Source organism: Rhinoderma darwinii, chromosome 4 (assembly GCF_050947455.1).
Source record: "Rhinoderma darwinii isolate aRhiDar2 chromosome 4, aRhiDar2.hap1, whole genome shotgun sequence".
Taxonomy (NCBI): domain Eukaryota; kingdom Metazoa; phylum Chordata; class Amphibia; order Anura; family Rhinodermatidae; genus Rhinoderma; species Rhinoderma darwinii.
Window position 1 is genome coordinate 55,970,111 of NC_134690.1, and position 26,158 is coordinate 55,996,268.

Consider the following 26,158-nt stretch of genomic DNA (forward strand, 5'->3'; position numbering starts at 1 on the left):
TTCCCTCATACACCACAGGTGATTGGCTTCACTGTCCATCACATGGATACCAGGCAGTCACACTGTAAGGTGGTGGAGGGTGGGGCAACATGGTGGAAATACCATGCAGGGATCTCGCGGAGAAAGATGAAACAAAGCAACAGTTAGACTGCCGAATTTGAAAACACTGATAGGGCACATGGTCATAAGCAATACAGTTCTTACCACTATGGAAGGCACAGAATTAGTTACGACGTAGACTGACAAGATGGCTGGCTTGTTCTTGAGACCAGCAGATACAGGGCCAAGGCCACCCTCCTCGATACAATGGCCTTGTAGCCCTTAAGATTGTGGCTGCTACTGCGTACTTCGGGCCTAGTGGCCCTTGAGCAGGTGGCTACTGGCAGCTTTGTAAAAAGGCCCCATAAGCCTCCACATGGACCGAATCTCCCCTTAGTCTTGCACTACTGTTGGCCACTGCCGGTACTCCTCTCACTGACTGCAATGCGATACTGACTAGGTCAGTCCCTACCAGTCCCCCAAGCATGATGATGCACATACATTTATTTGTTACAGAACAGCAAAGGCATCCGGGCCATACATCCTGTTATGTCGATGGCCGCGGGCCATCAAGCTCACTCACCTCCTGACGGCCGCAGCCATGGGTCTGTGAGCGCTGGCCCCAGTGTCGCCAGCGCTCACTTCCGCTTACCTGGGCCGGGTCCCGTAGGGTGCGCCCGCACGCTCGTGCCCGCTCTTAAAGGGCCAGCGCGCGCACCGGTGTTAAATGTCAAAATTAGCCCATGTGTACCCTGGACTATAAGAAGGGCCCAGCCCAGCCCCTTCCAGCCATGCCGGAGCGTTGTTGTCGTACCCTGTTTGTCTAAGCAAATGGTCTCCCAGTGTTCCCCGTTCCTGTACCTGTATCCCGTGCTACCTGGTCAGGTGCCTGACGTCTGCTTGCTGCCTAAGTACCAGCCGAGCCTGTCATTGCTACTGTCCGACCTGCCACAAGTACACTATACGAACTATAGACTGTGACCTGCGTCCTGTTGGCCAGCTGCTATACCGTCAAGACGGTACGGCCCAGTGCACCCAACGTGACACATCCCGGCACATAAATTTACATGTGAACAAGCCAAGCACCTTGTCTTACCTTATAAAAAAAAGCTGTAACTCACCACAACAGGAAGCAAGATGTACACAACGCCTTTGGTGGGCGAATAAATCACCTTTTTCTCCGATGTAGAATATCGCAGCATATCCTCTTCCATCATTGCCAGCATCCTTGCCTCCTGCACTGATCACTCACACTCAAATCACTGGTAAAATCCCATACCTCCCAACATTTGCATCCCAGTTGCCCTTGATTTTCCAGAGAAAACCCACAAAACATCCCGCAGACACCCACATTTATGAAAGTTTGCACAAGCCCTGCCCAATTTAAGCCCTTTTGGGAGGTATGTAAATCAGCTTCACTGTAGGATCAGGTTACAGCTGCTGCCCATAGAAGTATATGGAGAGGGGAGTGAGCAGCTGCAGAGAGAGGGAGAGAAAGGCACACACACACACACACACACACACACACAAGATGCTGCTAGCAGCTGATGCTTCTACTTAGTGTTCTGTCTCACCCCAGTGCTGTATTCACAGTAACACTGCTCATTACTGCTGTATAATCTCCTTCATGCTGCTTCTGTGTGTGTGTGTGTGTGTGTGTGTGTGTCTGTAATAGAGAGAGACAGACAGATAGGGGAGTAGGATCCCCTCTGTGTGCTGTGTATGGGAGACATCATAGCAGCTAGTCTCCATCCCCTCTGGAGCTGAGTTCAGGGATGAATGACAATTAGAAATAGAGCCTGCAGAGGGAAAAATGAAAAAAACAGAATGCAACTCATATAATGGCCAGAAATAGTGTTATTCCTTATGTACACACATGTGACAGCTTATTCTGAAAAGTCACCTGAAACCACAGCTACTATTTAAATATATGTCCACGCAGGAGAGTTATAGTTCTCTATCAGAAACACAGAGCTCCGACTGCTATAAAGAAATATTAAGAAATTAATTTGCACAGAATTTTGGACCTACAATGAAACGATGATAAAATTTGGAGATTCACTTGAGGGTGCGGCCTAGTGGATGGTTGGAGTCTAAAGGGGCCAAAGGGTTTGTGCCTACAGATTACTGAGATGATTTCGGTACTGTATAAATATTATATTAGAGAACTTTTCTTTATACTACTCTGTCCTATACTCAGAAAAGTAGCTCCAACCACAGACCTAGACGCATAAGACCAAGCTGGGACTGAAGACTATGGCCTTAAGGTCCACTGCCATGAATATACCCCTGTTCTTTCCTTATATGCAGTGAGCTGTACATAATGTAAATGAAGATACGCGGCACAGGCAGATAGTAGCACTGAACAAGTTGTTTTATGAAGACAGGTGTCGAGAGGCTCTAGGTCTTTACTGAATGTGTTGTGTGCACATAATGGACCATTAAATCAGGATAATGACCTCCCTCTGCCTTCAGAAAGCAATGGATGTAATGGGGAAGAAAATGCTGAGGCGTACATTACTGCGGTTGGGTCAGAGCGCGGTATAATTGTCTGACTTTCCGCAGCACTGCATGTATTAAGCAGAGTATTGCTCTAGCAATGATCGACCATCACCTTTTCTTCCCTGCTTGGGAAAGGTCAGGCGCTTCTCATAATTATAAACATCTGTCTACGCTCCCCCAGTGGCTGCATTGCTGCGGATGTTGATGGAATGATCTGTTCTCGCTCACGTCATTTGGAAATGGAGCAATCTTCTATTTGCTTTTGTTTTAGGATCTGATGATCTCAGCTTTGTAAGTTTTGTGAAATTCCGCCAAAATGACTGGTCAGCAAAATAAGAAGAGTGGGGAAGTGAACTGACTGTATCTGTATGTAAAAGTAACTCTGTTTTCCAACCGTTTTCATCTTTGAAACTTAAAGTGTATAGGTTCCTATTATATTACAAATCTATTCCAGGAGACAGCGTTGCTTATTAATGGTAATCACATGAACAATCTATTAATTTAATTTATTTAGTTTATTTTGCTTTTATAGCGCCAACATATTCTGCATCGCTCTATTTCATTAGAATTATAATTTTGTACACTGGAGCATTTGGCTCTCGGGGGGAACGGGGTTTACAGCAATGTGAATTATGAGCTTTCTTGTTCAGGAATAGAAAATTAGATCAACAGTGAAAACTGACACACTAACAGAGCATAGTGGAGGAGAGGGAGTAATGGAATGAATTTAAACCTGCCAGTTCTCCAGATCTACAGTATATGCCATTCAAGGTTTGTGAAAATCAAGGCAAACGCACGCAGGGGCACCGAAACATCTGCTGTTAGTTTTTTCACCTTTACAAGCGATCCCAAAAAACGTGCATATGGAAAATTGAAAGACCCAATATTTCTATAGAAGGGTTGTTATTATTATTCCCCCATGAAACATCATTGCTGAATTAGAAAGTGAATAGAAGTCTTTTTAGGACTTACAGAATTACCAGCTTTATAGAGACACTTTGCTACTGGCGAGATACTTTCGACCTGATAATGTATATTGATGTAGACTGACTTGTTGTGACTGTTAATATTGTATATTATACAGTGTTAGATATACAGTATACTACTAGAGTGTAGGGAGGTAGTCTATAGACTGAGGGCTCATGAACATGGATCTGTAGTTCGGCACACAGGACTTGCTATGGGCCTGTACTGTACCTCCTGTGTCTTAAATTTTATACGGAATTTGTGAGAAGAAAATAGTAGCGTGCCTCATTTCATGCCATATTATGAAAGTTTTCTCCCATATGAGCATTTTTTCAAGTGGAGAATATGGTGTCTAACTGAGGCACCATACCACGGCACATGGAGTGCCAATGGGTCTGTATTACATAATCGGGGGTGGGGGGGGGGGCTTCATGTGCTCCGGTACAGGGTTTGTCTTTGCCATGTGCATGAGCGCTAAAGATAATTGTTTGATAAGTTAAGAAAAATAATTTGTTGCCAGATTATTTCTCTCTCAAAGTTGCAACCCACTAAGAGCCCTTTTACACCTGCCAATTATCGTGCAAACGAACTTTCACAGAACGCTCGTTCACTATCATTGTCCTGTGTAAACAGGGCAACGATCAGCCGATGATCGGCTGATTGTATTGTTTTAAATGCCTTAAATATTATCGTTGTCGGCAGCACATCTCCATGTGTGAACAGTGTGACGTGGTGCCAACATGATAGAAATGTATGGGGACGAGCAATTGTAGTAACGAGCGCTTGTCCACATACATACCTCCTTGTGATAGGAGCTAACGAGCGCCGATCAACGATCTGTCTCGTTGATCGGCGCTCATTTTCATGGTCCATGTTGGGCCGTGTAAAAGTACCCTACTGTTATATAACAAGTGCAACCTGTATTTGTCACCTGCTGACCAGACGTCATTACTATAGATGTTTATGCCATTGTTTGGCATCACATTATTTCTTATGTTCACATGCAATCTGTACTACTTGTGATTTACACTCTATTATTATATATTGTAATAAAGGACTGTGACTGCTGGGAAGTGGATTGGTTTGGGGAAGTCCTGCTGTGAAAAATGGGGGGTAGCTGTAATGACCAGGGGGTAGGGAAACGGACAAGTGAGCCCTAATCTACCCGCCACTCTGTCCCTGCCTACTTGCAACGACCCGCCCTAGGCGACGGGGTACAACTGGGCGGCGGTCCCTGCACTCAGTAAGTGCACGACAAACATACAAGGGAATACAAGCAAGGGAAAGGGGCAGTTGCCCACGGCAACACCGTGAGCAACCAGAGTGGTGAACGAGCCGAGTCAAGCCAGGAGTGTGCGAGGTACCAAACGAAGAGCAGAAGACTAGTCAGTAAGCCAGGGTCTGATGGAGCAGGAACAAAATAGAAGGAGCTGTAGCTGGGCCAGGAAACCACACGAAAAAGAATAACAAGCAAGGAGGAACAGGAAATGCAGGTATAAATAGACAGAGGGCGGGAGCTAGCTGAGTCTGGCCAGGCTGCGATAGGCTCTCCCACTCCTAAGCCTGCCAGCCTGAGTGGTGGAAGCTGGAGTCAGTCTCAGGGATGTAGATTCAGGTGCTGACTGATTAATTAAGGGAGTTAACCCCGAAGCTGTGCCTGGCAGATCCTTTACAGTACCCCCCTTTTTATGAGGGGCCACCGGACCCTTTCTAAGTGGACCTGGCTTACTGGGGAAACGCAGGTGGAACCTCCTGACCAATACCCCAGCGTGAACATCCCGGGCGGGTACCCAAGTCCTCTCCTCGGGCCCGTAACCTCTCCAATGGACCAGGTACTGGAGGGAGCCTTGGACCATCTTGCTGTCCACAATCCTGGCCACCTCGAATTCCACCCCCTCAGGGGTGAGGACGGGAACAGGAGGTCTCCTCGAGGGAGCCAAGGACGGGGAGCAGCGTTTAAGGAGGGAGGCATGAAACACGTCGTGTATACGAAAAGATGGGGGTAACTCCAGCCGGAAGGAGACAGGATTGAGGACCTCAATGACCTTATACGGCCCAATAAACCGGGGAGCAAACTTCTTGGACGGAACCTTGAGACGCAAGTTCCTAGACGACAACCACACCAGATCCCCGACCATAAACAGGGGGTTAGCAGAACGTTTTCTATCAGCCTGAGTTTTTTGTACGCTCTGGGACGCCTCTAGGTTCTTCTGAACCTGGGCCCAGACTGTGCACAGTTCCCGATGAACGACCTCTACCTCGGGATTGTTGGAACTACCAGGTGAAACGGAGGAGAACCGTGGATTAAACCCAAAATTACAGAAAAAGGGAGAGACCCCTGACGAGTTACTGACCAGGTTATTAAGGGAAAATTCGGCGAGGGGAATGAATGAGACCCAATCATATTGACAGTCAGAGACAAAACACCTTAAGTATTGTTCTAGAGATTGATTAGTCCTCTCCGTTTGACCATTGGTTTCAGGATGGAAGGCAGAGGAGAAGGACAGATCAATCCCCAACTTCATACAGAAGGCTCTCCAAAACAATGAAACAAATTGTTCCCCTCTGTCCGAAACAATATTGACAGGGACCCCATGGAGACGCAGGATGTGTTTGACAAACAAGGTAGCCAACGTCTTGGCGTTGGGTAGTTTCTTGAGGGGCACAAAGTGGCACATCTTACTGAAGCGGTCTACCACCACCCACACCACCGACTTGCCTTGGGATGGAGGCAAATCGGTGATAAAATCCATGGAGATATGTGTCCAAGGTCTCTGGGGAATGGGCAACGAACGCAGTAAGCCCGCTGGTCGGGACCTGGGAGTCTTGGACCTAGCACAAACCTCACAAGCGGCGACGTAGGCCTTAACGTCTTTAGGCAACCCAGGCCACCAATAATTTCTGGTAATGAGGTGTTTGGTACCCAGGATGCCTGGATGACCAGATAGTGCGGAGTCATGATTTTCCCTAAGTACCATTAGCCGGAATTGCAGGGGAACAAACAGCTTGTTCTCAGGAAGGTTCCCGGGAGCTGAACCTTGATCAGCAGCAATTTCAGAGACTAAATCAGAATCGATCGCGGAAATGATTATATCTGGAGGCAAAATACAAGCAGGATCTTCCTCCGAAGGAGGGCTGGCCATGAAGCTACGCGACAGTGCATCAGCCTTAATATTTTTAGACCCAGCCCTATAGGTAACCAAAAAATTGAATCTGGTAAAAAATAACACCCATCGAGCTTGTCTCGGGTTTAGCCTCCGGGCAGATTCTAGGAAAACCAGATTCTTGTGGTCGGTAAGGACCGTTACCTGGTGTCTAGCCCCCTCCAGGAAGAGTTCGCGGTTGCCAATATCATAGTTACTCTCAGTTGGCGAAAACTTCCTGGAGAAGTAGGCACAGGGGCGGAGATGGGTTAGGGACCTGGTACCCTGGGACAAGACAGCCCCCACTCCCACCTCAGATGCGTCAACTTCCACGATAAATGGCTCCATTTGGTTGGGCTGAACCAGCACCGGGGCCGAGATAAAGCACTTCTTAAGGACCTCAAAAGCCTGGACAGCCTCAGGAGGCCAGTGGAGGAGATCAGCACCTTTGCGAGTGAGGTCCGTAAGAGGCTTAGCGATGACCGAGAAGTAAGCAATAAATCTCCTGTAATAATTAGCGAACCCCAAAAAACACTGTAACGCCTTCAGGGAGGCAGGTTGGACCCTGTTAGGGATCTGCCAGGTACTTCATCTAAGTATACTCCTGGGATTAATCAATCCACACCTGAGGCCAGACCTGTTCGACTGACACCATCTCCCACCAACCAGGGTGGCAGGCTCAGGAGTGGGAGAGCCTATCGTGGCCTGGTCTGTCGGAGTTAGCTCCGCCCCCTGTCCTTTATTACCTGCCCTGTTCTCTCCCTCAGTGCTTGTAATTCTTTTGGATTCCTGGCCCCACTGCTGCTTGCTCCAGCCTGCTTCTGCCTTGCTGCAGTTCTGCTTGACCTGCTTTGCTTTGCCCCTGGCTTGCTTCTGTCTCCTTGCCCGCTTGGTTGTACTCACTTCGTCCTGGTCCTGACTGTTCGTTCGCCGCTCCGTTTCCTCGTGGCGTTCCGTGGCTACTGCCCCTTCCCTTGCGTGTTCCCTGTTTGTTTTCCTGTGCACTTAGACAGCGTAGGGACCGCCGCCCAGTTGTACCTCGTCGCCTAGGGCGGGTCGTTGCAAGTAGGCAGGGACAGGGCGGTGGGTAGATTAGGGCTCACTTTCCCTTCACCTCCTTCCTGCCATTACATAATTACAAGCCCTTACCTAGTCTACCATTTCTCCTACGCTGACGCTATCATGGACCCCCTTGAGACCCTGACCCAGCAGATGCAGGGCCTCTCCCTACAGGTCCAGGCCCTGGCCCAAAGGGTCAATCAGGGTGACGCTGCTTTAGTAGTACCCCTCACCTCACCTCTAGAACCCGACCTCAAGTTACCTGACCGGTTCTCAGGGGACCGTAAGACGTTTCTCTCCTTCCGGGAGAGTTGCAGACTGTATTTCCGCCTAAAGCCCCACTCCTCAGGTTCCGAGAACCAGCGGGTGGGTATCATCATATCCCGACTCCAGGAAGGGCCCCAAGAGTGGGCCTTCTCCTTGGCTCCTGACGCCCCTGAACTTTCCTCTGTTGATCGTTTTTTCTCTGCCCTCGGACTCATTTACGACGAGACTGACAGGACTGCTTTAGCCGAGAGTCAGCTGGTGACCTTACGTCAGGGTAGGAGACCGGTTGAGGAATACTGTTCTGATTTTAGGAAGTGGTGCGTAGCTTCTCAGTGGAACGATCCGGCCCTAAGGTGCCAGTTTAGGTTAGGATTATCTGACGCCCTGAAGGATCTGCTGGTTAGCTACCCCTCGTCTGACTCCCTTGACCAGGTTATGGCCCTAGCAGTACGACTTGACCGACGTCTCAGGGAACGTCAGCTAGAACGCTTCAGTGTGCTCCCCTCTGACTTTTCTGCGATCCCCCCCGAGGTCCCGTCTCCTCGCCCCTCCACGGAGGACTCGGAGGTACCTATGCAACTCGGGGCCTCCATGTCCCCTCGACAACGTAGGGAGTTTCGCAGAATGAATGGTCTCTGCTTCTACTGTGGGGACGACAAGCATCTACTGAACACCTGTCCCAGGCGCAAGAATAAGAAGCCGGAAAACTTCCGCGCCTAAGTGATCATCGGGGAGGTCACTTGGGCGCACAGGTATTTCCCGTTAATGTGAAACGCAATAAAATTTTGCTTCCCTTTCAGGTCTCGTTTGCTGGCCGGTCTGCCACGGGCAGTGCTTTCGTGGATTCTGGCTCATCTGCTAATATCATGTCTGTGGAATTTGCTATGTCTCTAAAGATGCCTTTTATTGATTTACCTTATCCTATCCCTGTAGTAGGAATCGACTCAACTCCCCTTGCTAATGGTTATTTTACTCAGCATACTCCTGTTTTTGAACTCCTGGTTGGCTCCATGCATTTGGAGCAGTGCTCTGTACTGGTGATGCAGGGATTATCGTCTGATCTGGTTTTAGGCCTTCCCTGGTTGCAGTTGCATAATCCCACGTTTGATTGGAATACTGGGGATCTCACCAAATGGGGTAATGAATGTCTTATGTCATGTCTTTCTGTTAACTCTATTTCTCCCCGGGAGGAGGTAAACACGCTTCCTGAGTTTGTTCAGGACTTCGCCGATGTGTTTTCTAAGGAGGCCTCCGAGGTGTTGCCCCCCCATAGAGATTACGATTGCGCTATCGATTTGGTGCCTGGTGCCAAGCTTCCTAAGGGTAGGATATTTAATCTTTCATGTCCTGAACGTGAAGCCATGAGGGTGTATATCCAAGAATGCCTGGCCAAGGGTTTCATTCGCCCCTCGACTTCTCCTGTAGGTGCTGGCTTCTTCTTCGTGGGGAAGAAGGATGGTGGTCTTAGGCCGTGCATTGATTATCGTAACCTGAATAAGGTCACCGTAAGGAACCAGTACCCACTTCCTTTGATTCCGGATCTTTTTAATCAGGTTCAGGGAGCCCAATGGTTTTCTAAGTTCGATCTACGGGGGGCATATAACCTTATCCGCATCAAAGAGGGGGATGAGTGTAAAACTGCGTTCAACACACCCGAGGGTCATTTCGAATACCTGGTCATGCCCTTTGGGTTGTGTAATGCCCCTGCTGTCTTCCAGAATTTTATTAATGAAATCCTGAGAGAGTACCTGGGTAATTTTCTTGTTGTGTACCTTGATGACATACTGGTGTTTTCCAAGGACTGGTCCTCCCACGTGGAGCATGTCAGGAAGGTGCTCCAGGTCCTTCGGGAGAATAATCTGTTTGCTAAGACTGAAAAATGTGTCTTTGGGGTACAGGAGATACCATTTTTAGGGCAAATCCTCACTCCTCATGAATTCCGCATGGACCCTGCCAAGGTTCAGGCTGTGGCGGAATGGGTCCAACCTGCCTCCCTTAAGGCGTTACAGTGTTTTTTAGGGTTCGCCAACTATTACAGGAGATTTATTGCCAACTTCTCGGTCGTCGCTAAGCCTCTTACGGACCTTACCCGCAAGGGTGCTGATGTCCTCCACTGGCCCCCTGAGGCCGTCCAGGCCTTTGAGACCCTCAAGAAGTGCTTTATCTCGGCCCCCGTGCTGATTCAGCCCAACTAAGAGGAGCCATTTATTGTGGAGGTTGACGCTTCCGAGGTGGGAGTGGGGGCCGTCTTGTCCCAGGGTACCAGCTCCCTCACCCATCTCCGCCCCTGTGCTTACTTCTCTAGGAAGTTTTCGCCCACGGAGAGTAACTATGATATTGGCAACCGCGAACTTCTAGCCATTAAATGGGCTTTTGAGGAGTGGCGGCACTTCCTGGAGGGGGCCAGACACCAGGTAACGGTCCTTACGGATCACAAGAATCTGGTTTTCCTAGAATCGGCCCGGAGGCTTAATCCTAGACAAGCTCGGTGGGCACTATTCTTTACCAGATTTAATTTCTTGGTTACCTATAGGGCTGGGTCCAAGAATATTAAGGCTGATGCTCTGTCACGTAGTTTCATGGCCAATCCTCCTTCCGAGAAGGATCCTGCTTGTATTTTACCCCCTGGTATAATCGTCTCTGCCACGGATTCTGATTTAGCTTCTGATATCGCGGCTGATCAGGGTGCAGCTCCCGGGAACGTCCCTGGGGACAAACTGTTTGTTCCCCTGCAATACCGGCTGAGGGTACTCAGGGAAAACCATGACTCCGCTCTATCTGGTCATCCTGGCATCTTGGGCACCAAACACCTCATTACCAGAAACTATTGGTGGCCTGGGTTGCCTAAAGACGTTAGGGCTTACGTCGCCGCTTGTGAGGTTTGCGCTAGGTCCAAAACCCCTAGGTCCCGACCTGCGGGCCTACTACGTTCCTTGCCCATTCCCCAGAGACCTTGGACCCATATCTCCATGGATTTTATCACCGATTTGCCTCCATCTCAGGGCAAGTCGGTGGTGTGGGTGGTAGTCGACCGCTTCAGCAAGATGTGCCACTTTGTGCCCCTTAAGAAGCTACCTAACGCCAAGACGTTAGCTTCTTTGTTTGTGAAACACATCCTGCGTCTCCATGGGGCCCCAGTCAATATCGTTTCTGACAGAGGGGTACAATTTGTTTCCTTATTTTGGAGAGCTTTTTGTAAAAAGTTGGAGATTGATCTGTCCTTCTCCTCCGCCTTCCATCCCGAAACTAATGGCCAAACGGAAAGGACCAACCAATCCCTGGAACAATATTTAAGGTGTTTCATCTCTGACTGTCAATTCGATTGGGTCTCATTCCTTCCCCTTGCTGAATTTTCCTTGAATAACCGGGTCAGTAACTCGTCAGGGGTCTCCCCGTTTTTCTGTAATTTCGGGTTTAACCCAAGGTTCTCCTCCGTCTCCCCTGCTTGTTCCAATAATCCTGAGGTAGAGGATGTTCATCGGGAACTGTGCACTGTCTGGGCCCAGGTTCAGAAGAACCTAGAGGCGTCCCAGAGCGCACAAAAGATTCAGGCGGATAGTAGACGTTCTGCTAACCCCCGGTTTGTCGTCTGGGATTTGGTCTGGTTGTCGTCCAGGAACTTGCGCCTTAAGGTCCCGTCCAGGAAGTTTGCTCCCCGATTTATTGGACCTTATAAGATCATTGAAGTCCTCAACCCTGTATCCTTCCGTCTGGAGCTCCCCCCATCCTTTCGCATACATGACGTCTTCCATGCCTCCCTCCTTAAACGCTGCTCCCCGTCCTGGTCCCCCTCGAGGATACCTCCTGTTCCCGTTCTCACCCCTGAGGGGGTGGAATTCGAGGTGGCCAAGATTATGGACAGTAGGATGGTCCAGGGCTCCCTCCAGTACCTGGTCCATTGGAGAGGATACGGGCCGGAGGAGAGGACTTGGGTACCTGCCCGTGATGTTCACGCTGGGGTATTGATCAGGAGGTTCCACCTTCTCTTCCCCACTAAACCGGGTCCCCTTAGTAAGGGTCCGGTGGCCCCTCATAAAAGGGGGAGTACTGTTAGGGATCTGCCAGGTACTTCATCTAAGTATACTCCTGGGATTAATCAATCCACACCTGAGGCCAGACCTGTTCGACTGACACCATCTCCCACCAACCAGGGTGGCAGGCTCAGGAGTGGGAGAGCCTATCGCGGCCTGGTCTGTCGGAGTTAGCTCCGCCCCCTGTCCTTTATTACCTGCCCTGTTCTCTCCCTCAGTGCTTGTAATTCTTTTGGATTCCTGGCCCCACTGCTGCTTGCTCCAGCCTGCTTCTGCCTTGCTGCAGTTCTGCTTGACCTGCTTTGCTTTGCCCCTGGCTTGCTTCTGTCTCCTTGCCCGCTTGGTTGTACTCACTTCGTCCTGGTCCTGACTGTTCGTTCGCCGCTCCGTTTCCTCGTTGCGTTCCGTGGCTACTGCCCCTTCCCTTGCGTGTTCCCTGTTTGTTTTCCTGTGCACTTAGACAGCGTAGGGACCGCCGCCCAGTTGTACCTCGTCGCCTAGGGCGGGTCGTTGCAAGTAGGCAGGGACAGGGCGGTGGGTAGATTAGGGCTCACTTTCCCTTCACCTCCTTCCTGCCATTACAGACCCATTCCGCCACAGCCTGAACCTTGGCGGGGTCCATGCGGAATTCATGAGGAGTGAGGATTTGACCCAAAAATGGTATCTCCTGTACCCCAAACACACATTTTTCGGTTTTGGCAAACAGTTTGTTTTCCCGAAGGACCTGGAGCACCTTCCTGACATGCTCAATGTGGGAGGACCAGTCCTTGGAAAACACCAGTATGTCATCAAGGTACACTACAAGAAATATCCCCAGGTAATTTCTCAAAATCTCATTTATGAAATTCTGGAAGACCGCAGGGGCATTACACAACCCAAAGGGCATGACGAGGTATTCGAAATGGCCTTCGGGCGTGTTAAACGCAGTCTTCCACTCATCCCCCTCTTTGATGCGAATAAGGTTATACGCCCCCCGTAGATCCAATTTAGAGAACCATTGGGCCCCCTGAACCTGATTAAAGAGATCAGGAATCAAAGGAAGGGGATACTGGTTCCTTACCGTGACCTTATTCAGGCTACGGTAGTCAATGCATGGCCTAAGACCACCATCCTTCTTCCCCACGAAGAAGAAGCCAGCACCTACCGGAGAAGAAGAGGGACGAATGTAACCCTTGGCCAGGGATTCCTGGATATACTCTCTCATGGCTTCACGTTCGGGACAAGAAAGATTAAATATCCTACCCTTAGGAAGCTTAGCTCCTGGTACCAATTCGATAGCGCAATCGTATTCTCTATGGGGAGGTAACACTTCGGAGGCCTCCCTAGAGAAAACATCAGCGAAGTCCTGAACAAACTCGGGTAACGTATTCGCCTCCTCAGGGGGAGAAATAGAATTAACAGAAAAACATGACGTACAACATTCATTACCCCATTTGGTTAGCTCCCCAGTATTCCAGTCAAACGTGGGATTATGCAACTGCAACCAGGGAAGGCCTAGAACCAAATCGTACGATAATCCCTGCATCAACAGTACAGAGCATTGCTCCAAATGCATGGAGCCAACAAGGAGTTCAAAAACAGGGGTATGCTGTGTAAAATAACCATTAGCAAGAGGAGTGGAGTCGATACCCACTACCGGGACAAGTTTAGGCAAATCAATCAGAGGCATAGCAAGAGACATAGCAAATTCCACAGACATAATATTAGTAGAGGACCCTGAATCCACGAAGGCACTGCCGGTAGCAGACCTACCACCAAAAGAGACCTGAAAGGGAAGCAAGATCTTAGTACGTTTCCTATTTACTGGAAATACCTGTGCGCCCAAGTGACCTCCCCGATGATCACTTAGGCGCGGAAGTTCTCTGGCTGCATTCTTACGCTTAGGACAGTTGTTCACTTGATGCTTGTCATCCCCACAGTAGAAGCAGAGACCATTCTTCCTGCGGAATTCTCTACGTTGTTGGGGGGACACGGAGGCCCCGAGTTGCATAGGTATCTCTGAGTCTTTCGGGGAGGAACGAAGCAACGGAACTTCGGGAGGCCTCATGGGGGAGTCGGAGGAGAAAACACATAAACGTTCATGTTGTCGTTCCCTGAGACGTCGGTCAAGTCGTACCGCTAAAGCCATAGCCTGGTCTAGGGAGTCAGAAGAGGGATGGCTAACTAGCAGGTCTTTCAGGGCATTCGACAGACCCAACCTAAACTGGCACCTTAAGGCAGGGTCATTCCACCGAGAAGCTACGCACCACTTCCTAAAGTCAGAGCAATACTCTTACCCTGACGTAAGGTCACCAGCTGACTCTCGGCAAAGGCAGTCCTGTCAGTCTCGTCATAAATAAGTCCGAGAGCAGAAAAGAAACAATCAACGGAGGAAAGTTCAGGGGCGTCAGGAGCCAAGGAGAAGGCCCACTCTTGGGGCCCTTCCTGGAGCCGGGACATAATTATACCCACCCGCTGGCTCTCAGAACCTGAGGAATGAGGCTTTAAACGAAAGTAAAGCCTACAACTCTCCCGCAAGGAGAGAAAAGCCCTCCGGTCCCCTGAGAACCGGTCGGGCAACTTGAGGTGGGGTTCAAGAGGTGCGGTGAGGGGAACTACCAAGGTAGCATCAGGCTGGTTGACCCTCTGAGCCAGGGCCTGGACCTGTAGGGAGAGACCCTGCATTTGCTGAGCCAGGGTCTCACGGGGGTCCATAGTGGTGTCAGGGACCAGGGTAGACTAGGTATGGGCTTGTTATTATGTAATGACCAGGGGGTAGGGAAACGGACAAGTGAGCCCTAATCTACCCGCCACTCTGTCCCTGCCTACTTGCAACGACCCGCCCTAGGCGACGGGGTACAACTGGGCGGCGGTCCCTGCACTCAGTAAGTGCACGACAAACACGACAAACATACAAGGGAATACAAGCAAGGGAAAGGGGCAGTTGCCCACGGCAACACCGTGAGCAACCAGAGTGGTGAACGAGCCGAGTCAAGCCAGGAGTGTGCGAGGTACCAAACGAAGAGCAGAAGACTAGTCAGTAAGCCAGGGTCTGATGGAGCAGGAACAAAATAGAAGGAGCTGTAGCTGGGCCAGGAAACCACACGAAAAAGAATAACAAGCAAGGAGGAACAGGAAATGCAGGTATAAATAGACAGAGGGCGGGAGCTAGCTGAGTCTGGCCAGGCTGCGATAGGCTCTCCCACTCCTAAGCCTGCCAGCCTGAGTGGTGGAAGCTGGAGTCAGTCTCAGGGATGTAGATTCAGGTGCTGACTGATTAATTAAGGGAGTTAACCCCGAAGCTGTGCCTGGCAGATCCTTTACAGTAGCGCTACTGGGATCACTAGTGGGAGGGGGGCTGCTGTGACTAGTAAAGGAAGGAGGGGACGGCTGTGACTACTGGGGAGGTTTTCCTCCCCATCCGCTTAAATGTAATGGACATATGTAGGGCCGGCCTTAGAGGTGTGAGACCTGTGCATTTGCACGGGGCGCCTTATCTATCACTACTCAAAGGCACACCACTGGCCCTGGGCACTTGGATCCCAGAACTTCATGCCCAAATCTATGGAAAGGCAATTACACATGACGCAGCAACATTCCCTAGTTTATTGATTAGACAGTGTCATTGAGGCAATCGTCTGGCAATATTATTTGGGTGCCTTACGGCAATGGTATTTGGTCACAGTATGATTGTGTCATTTGGGCACTTTATGGTAAACCATAAAGAGGGCAGCAATAAAAAGTATTGCACAGCGCACCAACCAACCTAAGGCCGGCCCCCAGACATATGTCTGTTTTCAGGTATACTGTGTAATGGTGTAAGCGGGGCTGCTTTGATGATGGAGGGGGACTAATGTGACTAGTAGGGAGTGGCTGCTGTGACTAGTGTGTGGAGGACAGCTGTGACTACTGGAGAAGTGGGAAGGCTAGGTTGCAGGACAATTTTTTTCTGAATATTGTGCATCAATTGCTCTTTAACCGAGTTGTATGAACCCAGCCCTACAGCGTGTCATCGCTTTCTCTCAACTTTTGCACCAGCTTCTAGACCTTGCTAAGATATTTAAATAGATCCTGTTATGAAATGGTATATTTAAAGGGGTTTTCCCATCAGGGACATTTATGACATATCCACCTCTGGGACCCGTACCTATCTCTAGAACGGGGCCCCCTAAACCTAAGCTGTTTTCGTACTCCCTACCATATAGTCAAGAAGTGGCCGGGAGGCAGCGGGAGCAGAAAAAGGTAGAATGGGGTTTAAGGGGCCCCGTTCTAGAGATAGGTGCTGGTCCCAGAGGTAGGACCCGCATCTATCTAACCTTTATGACATATCCTGTGGATATATCATGAATGTCCCTGATGGGAAAACTCCTTTAATTCCGTAGAATTTTTGAATTTGCGATACAGTATTGTCGTGTTGTTGTTTGTTTTAGTGTCATGATAGTGTTTGTTTTCACATTTTGTTCACTGTTGCAGATGAAACAAATAACAGTTCGTGGTGTGGAGATTAAAGTTGTGTTTGTTCTGACTGAAACACTGATTCTCACCACACGTCTTATAAAAATATCAATGCACCTGCCATGTTTTTGTTCCCTTTAAAGCTTTACATCTCACCAGCTGCTTATCTTTGAATTACAGACGCATGCCAAATCTACTGGAGTTTTTAAGTTACTGCTGTAATTTCATGGGCATCCTTGCAGGACCGTTATACTCGTATAAAGACTATATTGCTTTCATTGAAGGCAGATCATATCAAGTGAAAGAGGCTGAAGTCAATGGAAAAGAAGACCTAAAATATGATCACAAGGAACCATCACCTAATGTAAGGATTTGTTTTTCCTTCTATTCTGTGACAATGCATGAACTAGTTAGATAACTACTGCAATGTCTGCTGTTTATTAAAGGGATTTTCCAGAATATAACATTGATGACCTATCCTTACGATAGGCCATCAATTCATGATCGGTGATGGTCAAACCCACAGGGCCTCCACCGATTAGCAGAACAAAAAGTATCTCCGTGGCATCCTCACTGCAATAACTGGTACATGGACATTGTCACAGCCAGCCACGGTACTGGCCACCGTGCTGCTCTTACATGTGGCCGCCGTCCTGTTTCCTTCTTTGGCTGCCATCCCGCCCTGCCCTGCTGCTCCTTTGATGCTCTCTCCCATGGCCAGCATTATGCTGACCGCTGCTGCTCTCCTCCAGGTACTGAGCACTGCGTATGCACTCAATGACCACTTTCTTGAAGAGCCAGTGCGCCAAAAGTGATGTTCTCCACCAATGCCCATTGCTCTGCGCCTAAGAAATTAGGTTCTTCAGTCTCCTACAAAGCTGTAGTGCTCTACTGTCCGATTACTATTATGTTATTGACCCGGCTAGTTTCTGAACACGGCCTGACCTCTGCCCGACTACCGTTTATGACTAAACTCTGCCTGCCTTGACCTCTGCTTGTCTACCATTTACATCTGACCTGACCTGCCATAACCATTTACCTGTCTGACTGTGTACTCTGGCCGCTGACTTAGTTCTGCAACCTGTTACCATCTATGCTACTAAATCAGCTGTTGCTAACAGAGACTACTCCTGGGGTAGCGACCTGGGAATCCCCCGCAGTGAAGTTCAGATCTCTGTACAAGGGTTAAAGGGTAAAGACCGATGAGCTCCTTAGACCCCATTCCTGGTTTTAGCCAAAGTCAAATCCGTAACAACTAGGTGGGTTCACATCCTCAAAGACAGGTTCGTTACAGACATCCGTACCAGTGCGACTATGCCTGGAACTTCTGCTCCACCCAATCAAGTGATGTACTAAAAACGAACATAAAACCAATCTCAATTTGGTACACCGATAACAAATATGTTTATGTTCCCCACAATGAATCACTGAGATGGACTCAAAGTTAAAAATATATATATATAAATATTATTGTAAAATATTAGAAAATTGAAAGTAAAATCAACAAATGTTTGAAGAAAATCACGGATGCCACTAATGCTAACTATAGACAGTAAAAAAAACAAAACTGCAAATCTAGTTTCTAAAACTTTTTATTTTGACCTATAATGTTGCAATCTGGTTCAAATACGAAAAAATAAAAAGGGTGTACGACACAAAGCCTACCAAACCTAAAAGATCAGAGTATGCTAAACTAGGTTTGTTTGAGTAGATGAATACACATGTTGTCGAAACAAAAAGAGGGTGTTTTGCATGATGAATCAGTACTCATAAAGACAAAGACTACTAGAAAGAAAACAACTAGGAAGAAATCATACAATTTTAACACCTAAAGAAGCTCCATTCTAAATATTCTCCATAAAGGTGTTCTAGGCCTTTCAGGAGCTGCTCTCTTCTGCTTAGCACAAAATTGTTGCATTGCAGGAGGGTGGTCAGGGTATTCTGGCAATTAAAGGGAATGTGTCGCTAGAAATTATTATTAGATTTTTTCAGTTAAACAGTTAGTATATAAGTGATTACACATTGTTTTCATTTTCTAAATTTTTTCACAAGTCAGGAAATATTATAAATTAGATTCTAATTTATAACATTTCCATGTGCTGGTCACTAGAGGGAACAGTTCCCAAAATTTGAGCATGGTCAATGTGGTAAAGCAACCTCATTGCTTTATGCTGCAAATTTTGGGTAGACACACTCGCTCTAGTGTCCTCACACAATCCCCCCTCCCTTATTCTGGCTAGTGCCAGGAGAAGGAGGGGGTTGAATCTTCAAACCTCCTACCCTGTGTGCCACCATATTCTGAGCGAATGCACAGTGTAGGAGGATTAGATACAGTGGTAATCAGACAGTATAACACGAACATACACGAACATAATACACACATCACATACATAAACATAACTTACCTGCTCCTGCCGCCACTGCCGCCTCCACTCCTATACCTTGCGTCTTCACTGCCTTGAACATATGGCCGGAAGCCGCGACCGGAAGTCGTCATCTTACTGTCCGGCCGCGGCTTCCGGTCCACATGAAAATGGCGCCGGATTTCGCTCTGCTAACGAGCTTCGTTTTGGTCTGTGTGGGAGCGGCACATGCACCGTTCCCACACAGACGGCGTACGCTATAGTGAATGGAACAGCTCCCGTTCGCATTCTCTATTGGGATGTATGTGCCGTATTCCATCTCTGTATGTGTCGTTACGCACCTAGTCGCCCAAGTTGAAGTCAATGTGTGTGTGAAAACCACGGACAGCACACGGACGCATATCCATGTGCTGTCCGTGTTTCACGCATCAATTATATGTAAGAAAAAAAAGAAGTGCTTGCAAGTGCGTGAGAAACACATACCACACGCAAAGCACACTGATTTTTTATTTTTTTTTGAATGCCCGAGCCGTGCTTTCTATCACCCAAGTGCATAAAAAGTGCAGAGGTGCCACACAAAAAGTGCACAAGGATGCGGTCTATCGCAGCCCTTCTCTTAAAAGAGAGAGGCCCCGAAAAACCATTCCCCGACACTCCAAGCTATAGGCCTAGAGGATCGATGATCCCCCCTCGCCGAAGCTTAGGGAAACCCAAACACACTCCTAGGCTTCTACCTGGGCTGCCACCCCAGTGTCTACCTAGGAGCCTGCATCAAAGTAGTACCTCCCCTCCGAAGAAGGGAGGCCGGGTTGCAGGGGAAAACGGAACCAGATGGCCACACATTTTCCCCCTAGACCTCGGGAGGGTCCCAAAAGGGCACCACATCCCAAAATCCTTGTGACAAACACACAGTGAAAAAACAAAATTAAATAAGTGGATGTGCGCTGTGATACAGCCTGGACATCCGCCAGGTATAAAAAATTCCTCATCTCCCAGCCAGAAGGCCGGGAGAATAAAGGTGTGTGCTCATATAGTGTGAAAGAGAGTGCGTGCAAAATGTGCCTTCACTCAGTGGGATCCCCCCCCCCCCAGTGAGTTAGGGCACCCCAGGGTCACCAGCCCTGGGGCACATAGCAACTCGGGCTTCCAAACTACCCGACCTCCTGACCTCGATCCGGCGGTCGCCTGGTCACCTACAAATGGTACCTTTAAACCAAATGCGTACACCAGAGCGATAACCGTCCATGTTCCCTGCCCTCACCTCAGCGTTCTGTCATCCCCCTACGATGGTCCAAACTTCCACCGGCAGGGATGATTACTAACCTCAGCTTGAGCAGGTACTACACTTGATCTTAGACAAAAGGCCGAGAAGCGACTACTCTATTGATTCCGTCAAAACAACGGAACCATTGCACAACAGACACACGGAAACCATTGGCACCGGATCCATCACCATTGACATCAATGGTGATGGAAACAAAAACATTTGGTTTCCGTTTGTGTCGGAACGGGACTCTATCGCAGATGTGAACGAAGCCTTACTTGCCTACAATATACAATGTGATGTTGTGGGATGAGACAAAGTTGTCACCGCTGACATGTTTCTCAATCCCACTCTGACATTGAAACATTTTTGCCATAAAAAAACAGTCCAGTAATAGAAGGCTACCATTGTATTATCTGATAGTAAGTGGTCCTGACACAACCTCCGGCAGAGTAAGAGTTAATCTGTCTGAGTGGTGATTTAGCTAACAGACTAATTAATGAGGTCTTATTAAGAAAGTAGCCTTTAATGAGTCAGAGGGATTAGAAAGCTCTGCCCATGAATTGAGAGTATAACTGTATATTGCTTGCAGCATTTATAAATATCCTGTTCTAGAGAGATACACAAATTGTTAATTAAATTTCTTACTGAAGTTTATTAAATTCTTGCTAAAAAAAAGTAAGATGTGGCAGGTTCATTGTTCTTATTCATGGGAAATCTACTCTCAATGATTCCTCAGTATTGTGTGGAGGCAGAGCCAGTCACAGGTCACTAAACCTTATTTATCAACAGAATATGTTTCTCCTCTATTACTCACGATCTACTCTCCTGACACCAATACCAGTCCCCCTCAAAGTTTTCCCTGCACAGCAGCGCTCCCAAACACCTGGCTGTGAATTTACTTAAAAAACAGTAGGGACACAGCACTGATTCAGCGCTGCAGCCCCTTAATTCTCAGGATCGGTGGCGGTCCAAGAAGTCAGCCCCCCACCAATCATAAGTGATGATAGCGATATGCCGTCACTTTAAAGCCTTTTAAGAGGACTATTACCATTTTTTCCCCCTAAAATTAATCATAGGGCAGTGTACAGGTCCCATAGGCAATGCAGGGTGTGACCTCTGCTTATTTTATATACTGCTCTGTAAGGCTGGATTCACACGAGCATGTTCGGTCCGTAAAGGACGGAACGTATTTCGGCCGCAAATCCCGGACCGAACACACTGCTGTTATGTACGACGCTAGGAGTCCCTGCCTCGCTGCGGGACAATTGTCCCGTACTGTAATCATGTTTTCAGTACGGGACAATAGTTCCACGGAGAGGCAGGGACTCCTAGCGTCGTCCATAACAATGATGCTAGGAGCAGGACCCTGACTGACACAAACAAAAATCAAAGGTTTTCGTTTCTATCACCATTGATTTCAATGGTGACGGATCCGGTGCCAGTGGTCTCCGTTTGTCTCAGTTGTGCAAGGGTTCCGTCGTTTTGACGGAAGCAATACTGTAGTTGACTACGCCATTCATTCCGTCACAACTGTGGAACCCTTGCACAACTGAGACAAACGGAGACCACTGGCACCGGATCCGTCACCATTGAAATCAATGGTGATGGAAACGGAAACTTAAGGTTGCCGTTTGTTTCTGCTAGGGCTCCGTTCTGACGGAAAGCTATCCCTGCTAAAGACTATGAGAGGTCCCTTTGTTCACCTATCTAAGATCTGACAAGCCCTTTAACTCTTTATGCAGCGCCGTCCTTGGGCTATATAGGGAAGCACAGCTTGTCTGAATGATGTATCTTATCCAGATCTGTAGGATAACTGCTATTCTTGTGGGTAGACAGGAGATCAATCATTCATGAATGCAGTGGGCAGAATTTGGAAGAAATAAGCTGTCAGTGCAGAGAAGCAAAGTACATGTTAGCACGCAGAAATAAGAAGAGGAAAACTATTCACTCTTTAAGCCTGAATTTACTTAGATCTGTGGAAGTTGTTTGGAGTAACCGACCAGCCTTATAAAACTGCACAACAGTATAGAGTGGACCTAAACCTGGGACCTGGAGCTGGTGCAGGGCTGGTTTCAAGGAGTTGCAAAGTTGCCGTTTATTTAGTACCCCCTGTTTACTAAGGTCCCCTCCAGGATGGAAAACCCAGGAGTAAATTAAACCACTCAATGTTATTTAGGGGTGTACGGTGGTGTTATTTGGTATGTGAATTGCAGTACTATATGGCAGTATTATGTGGGAACTTTATGGCATTATTGGATGGATGTTCTCGTGATCGGTGGGGGTCCCGATCATTCGTTGGCTAATCGCATCTTTTATGCAGCCCTAAAAATCATTGATGTCCGCAGAACGTCTCTCCATGTAAACAGGGGATGTGCTGCCGAAAATATTTAAACCATATGGGGACCAAACGATCGTATTAACGATCATTCAACCCCATACAGTTGATATCAGCCTACATAAAGGGTCTTTAAACGTGCCGCAATTGGTGTTCGTTGTGGGCCGAAATCTGCCCATGTAAGCCAGCCATTTCGTAGTACTGCTTACATCCATTGGCCCACACCTTGCAATCCTGGAACACTGTTATTACTTATGTCCTCGCTCACAAGGGTATTTTGCATTGATCACGTACATCACTTTAGCTCGGCAGACTTGCCTGCACATGCATGATCATAAAAAGCATATTCTCATATGTTTTCCTAGCACACCCTGGAAGAAAACACCTTTAGATCATTAACTCTGTCCTGGCCGCTGTGTTTCTTGCTGCTACTCAAAACTCAAAGGCAAAGGCCTGGTCTTACCATAGGAATATAAGAGGGGATGGTTATGTCTGGAGCTAAGAGTTTTTTTTTCTTCCTAGACCCCAGTATTGTATAAACTACAGCCGGTGCAATACATTTTATTTTGAGATGGGACTTACTACCAGAAATGGACAAAATACTGTAACCATTAGGGGCAGTTAGACCACTGCCGGAGCCAACTTTTCTCCTTGTCAAGCTAAAAAAAACTGTTCTAGAAACCCATAGAAAAAAATCGAAAGGCATTATATGGGAAGAGTTTCTCCAGCAAATGTCTAAGGCTATGTTCACACGCAGTGACCAAAAACGTCTGAAAACACTGTGTGTGAACATACCCTAACACATGTTGTACAACTTTGAAACCTCCAGTTGAGATGGTATTTAACACAGATAGAATACTCCAGGGGTGCGCAACCGCGGAGATGGCGAGATCTGATGGAGTAATATGGAAGCTAACATGCAAAAATACAAATATTTCCAAGAAACTGACCATGATAGGCCACAAACTTTGCTAATTAAAAATGCATTCTTATTTCAGTTTCTTTTTGACTTTCTTCTTTAATAATTCCATCAGAATGCCCTTATTTTAAGAGTGCCTATCCATTAAGAGTGCTTTAGGAGTGCCCCATTAATAGTTCCATTATTCACTTTGCCCCCCATTATTTGTGCCATGAGTGTTCCAATTAATAGTGCCATAAGTGAGCATTCAATAACAGTGCCATGAGATTGCCCTTATTAACAGTGCCAGCAGTGTGACCCCACTGTCCCATTAGTATTAGTTAAAAACTGTGGATTGATCCTCTCATCAGTCGCATATATACCAGCCCCTGTTCCTTGTAATTTTTTACATAGGTTTATTTGCTTTTACGGGTAATGAATTATTTTAATATTATAAATTTGAGGTATGCCACCTTTTTTGCCTTTTGTTTGATATGTTGTTATTTGTGTATTTCCTTTCTGGTTGGTTACTTTGTAGCCTGTATATCCCTACCATCTCACAATCCTTCAACCTGTTCTGGGGGTGTTTTTTTTAGAACTCCTTTTCTGGGGAAACTGGAACAGGCAGGCTTTTACAACTGGTCCAGGGACTCACTCTCTAAGCTGGTTGCCAAAGAGTTATTAGTTAGTTCTGTAGGTGTCGTTCTATGCAGTGACAATCGGACCTTTGATTCTGTTGGTAAGGTAATAAAACTTGGTGTCTTGCTCTGCCATTTTGCCAGTTAAGTCACCTAGGAGGCCATAAAGCCAGTGTCTGATGATAAAACCATTGCTGGAAGTGGTATTATCAAGATAGGTAGCGTGCTGTGAGCGGGTCCTTTATGGTGGGGAAGCCATTGGACCCCCTGAGGCTAGTAGGGCACTTGGTGGGACGGTGGCCTGTTACAGATCTACTTTGTCACTTATACTGCATGAAATAGCGATCTAGGTGGTGAATCTTGCCAAGGGTGCATGCAGTCAAATAGCCTAATGAAGCATTGCAGCAATGATCAAGGAGTGGATACCATGGTACCACACCATGAAGTATGCCTAGATATAGTGTCAGTGAGAATAAGCTTGAAGCAGTGTAGAAAGACAGTGCTTCTGGAGGTAAATATGTGAGAGTCTCATTAAAGATCTCTTATCATGTAGAAGTTTACTTCGAGCTTTAGAAAGATGTGCCAGAGCCAGTGTATTACACTGCAAGGCCATCTTTCCTCTTAGGCCTCATGCAAACGAACGTGCTTTTGCAGCCGCAATTCCCCCGAAAATCCACGGGGGAATTGCAGCCCCATTCATTTCTATGGGGCCATGCACACATCCGTAGTTTTTAAGGTCCGTGCATGGCCCGGGAGCCCGCACCGCAGAAAGGACGGACATGTCTTATTATGGCCGTGTTCTGCGGTCCGGGCTCATTGAAAATAATGGCCGCGGCCATGTGCATGGCCCGCGATTTGCAGGCGGCTCGCGGCTGACAGTCCGCTGCCTGGCCGACCCGAAAATCATGGCTGTGCACATGGCTACAGTTGTGTGCGTGAGGCCTTAAAATGTGCCTCTTTTGTAACTGATCAATATAATTGTATTACAAGTAGGCAATCATTTATACATAGTTATAAACCACAGGATCAAGATGTTACAGGTAAAATAGAGGAAGGGGAAGAAGAAAAAGAAGGCAGGAACTATGCATTTTAATGAAACGTTGGTGACTGTGACTAAATGTTAGCTTCATACTTGCTAAAATGTCTGCTGTAACTTAGTAGCTACTTAATGGACTAAGATAGTTGTGAGAAGAGATCAGGACCAGACCTGGCTGACATAGGAAGGAAATATATCATACAAGGTGAGATCTCAGCACAGCTAAGTTTTGATTTTTAGCAAGTTTATAATTTATTGGATAAACTGCTGTAATCCTATAATCTTCGGTAAAAAAAAAAAAAAAAAAAAGAAAGAAAAAGGAAAGTAAAAGTCGGTATCCACCATGCCTAGGTGATTGGTGCGCTCTCACACAGATTTATCACTGTCATTTGTTGATAAACCAAATATATCTTTTGCGGATTTACCTTCTGTAGATGAGCGATAACCTTGCACCGAGCATAGAGTTTATCAGGTGCACTGTAATCTCCAATATGCCAAATGTCAGGACACTAGAACTAATATCGCCATAAAGATATGTCTGTAATCTTCTCAGATTGTGAGGAAACGTTCACACAACTTATTTTCAGGCATATTTCGGAGCATAAAACGCTCATATTTAATGGGAAATACAATGTTTAGTTCATATGACGAGTATTATTAAGCTGCTGAATTAAAAAACGGCTGGTCAAAGATGCACAAGGGGGGAAATTTTTTGGGAAATGGAAACTATTCATAACAGAGCATTTCTCGGGGGAGGAGATATGCAAAATGATCGATCCATTCACGGGATCACCTTGGTACCTGATAGAGGATCTTAAGGGCACCTTAGGAGTGTTGAGAACACGTAGAACATAATATCTATAACTTTGAAATGATATCTAGGCCAACTCGGTTAGGAATGTAGCTTCATGTGGCTCCAGTTTAGGTTATTCATGTTTATATGTATATTAAATAAGTTTTGTATGCATTGTTTCTCAGGGATATTCATTGTTAACGTTGTTCACCAAATGTTATGGAAATTTCTGTAATGACCTTCAATAACTGTCACATAATGATGTAAACAACTATGAGCTTAGTGTCATTGTAGGAATGTGTTTTTCATACCATCAACAATAGGTGACTATATTCCTGTAACAGTTTATTGCATATTATGTTATGTGAAAAATTTTCAGAAAATCAA

General features: G+C 47.2%; 1 protein-coding gene across 1 annotated transcript in view; it reads left to right on the forward strand.

Moving 5' to 3' along the window:
- Positions 1-26,158, forward strand: part of MBOAT2 (membrane bound glycerophospholipid O-acyltransferase 2) — a 243,077-nt gene that overhangs the window by 178,203 nt on the left and 38,716 nt on the right. Inside the window, exon 7 of the mRNA XM_075861127.1 lies at positions 16,622-16,805. Within this exon, the coding sequence (XP_075717242.1) occupies positions 16,622-16,805 (184 nt within the window). The remainder of the gene's footprint in view (positions 1-16,621; positions 16,806-26,158) is intronic.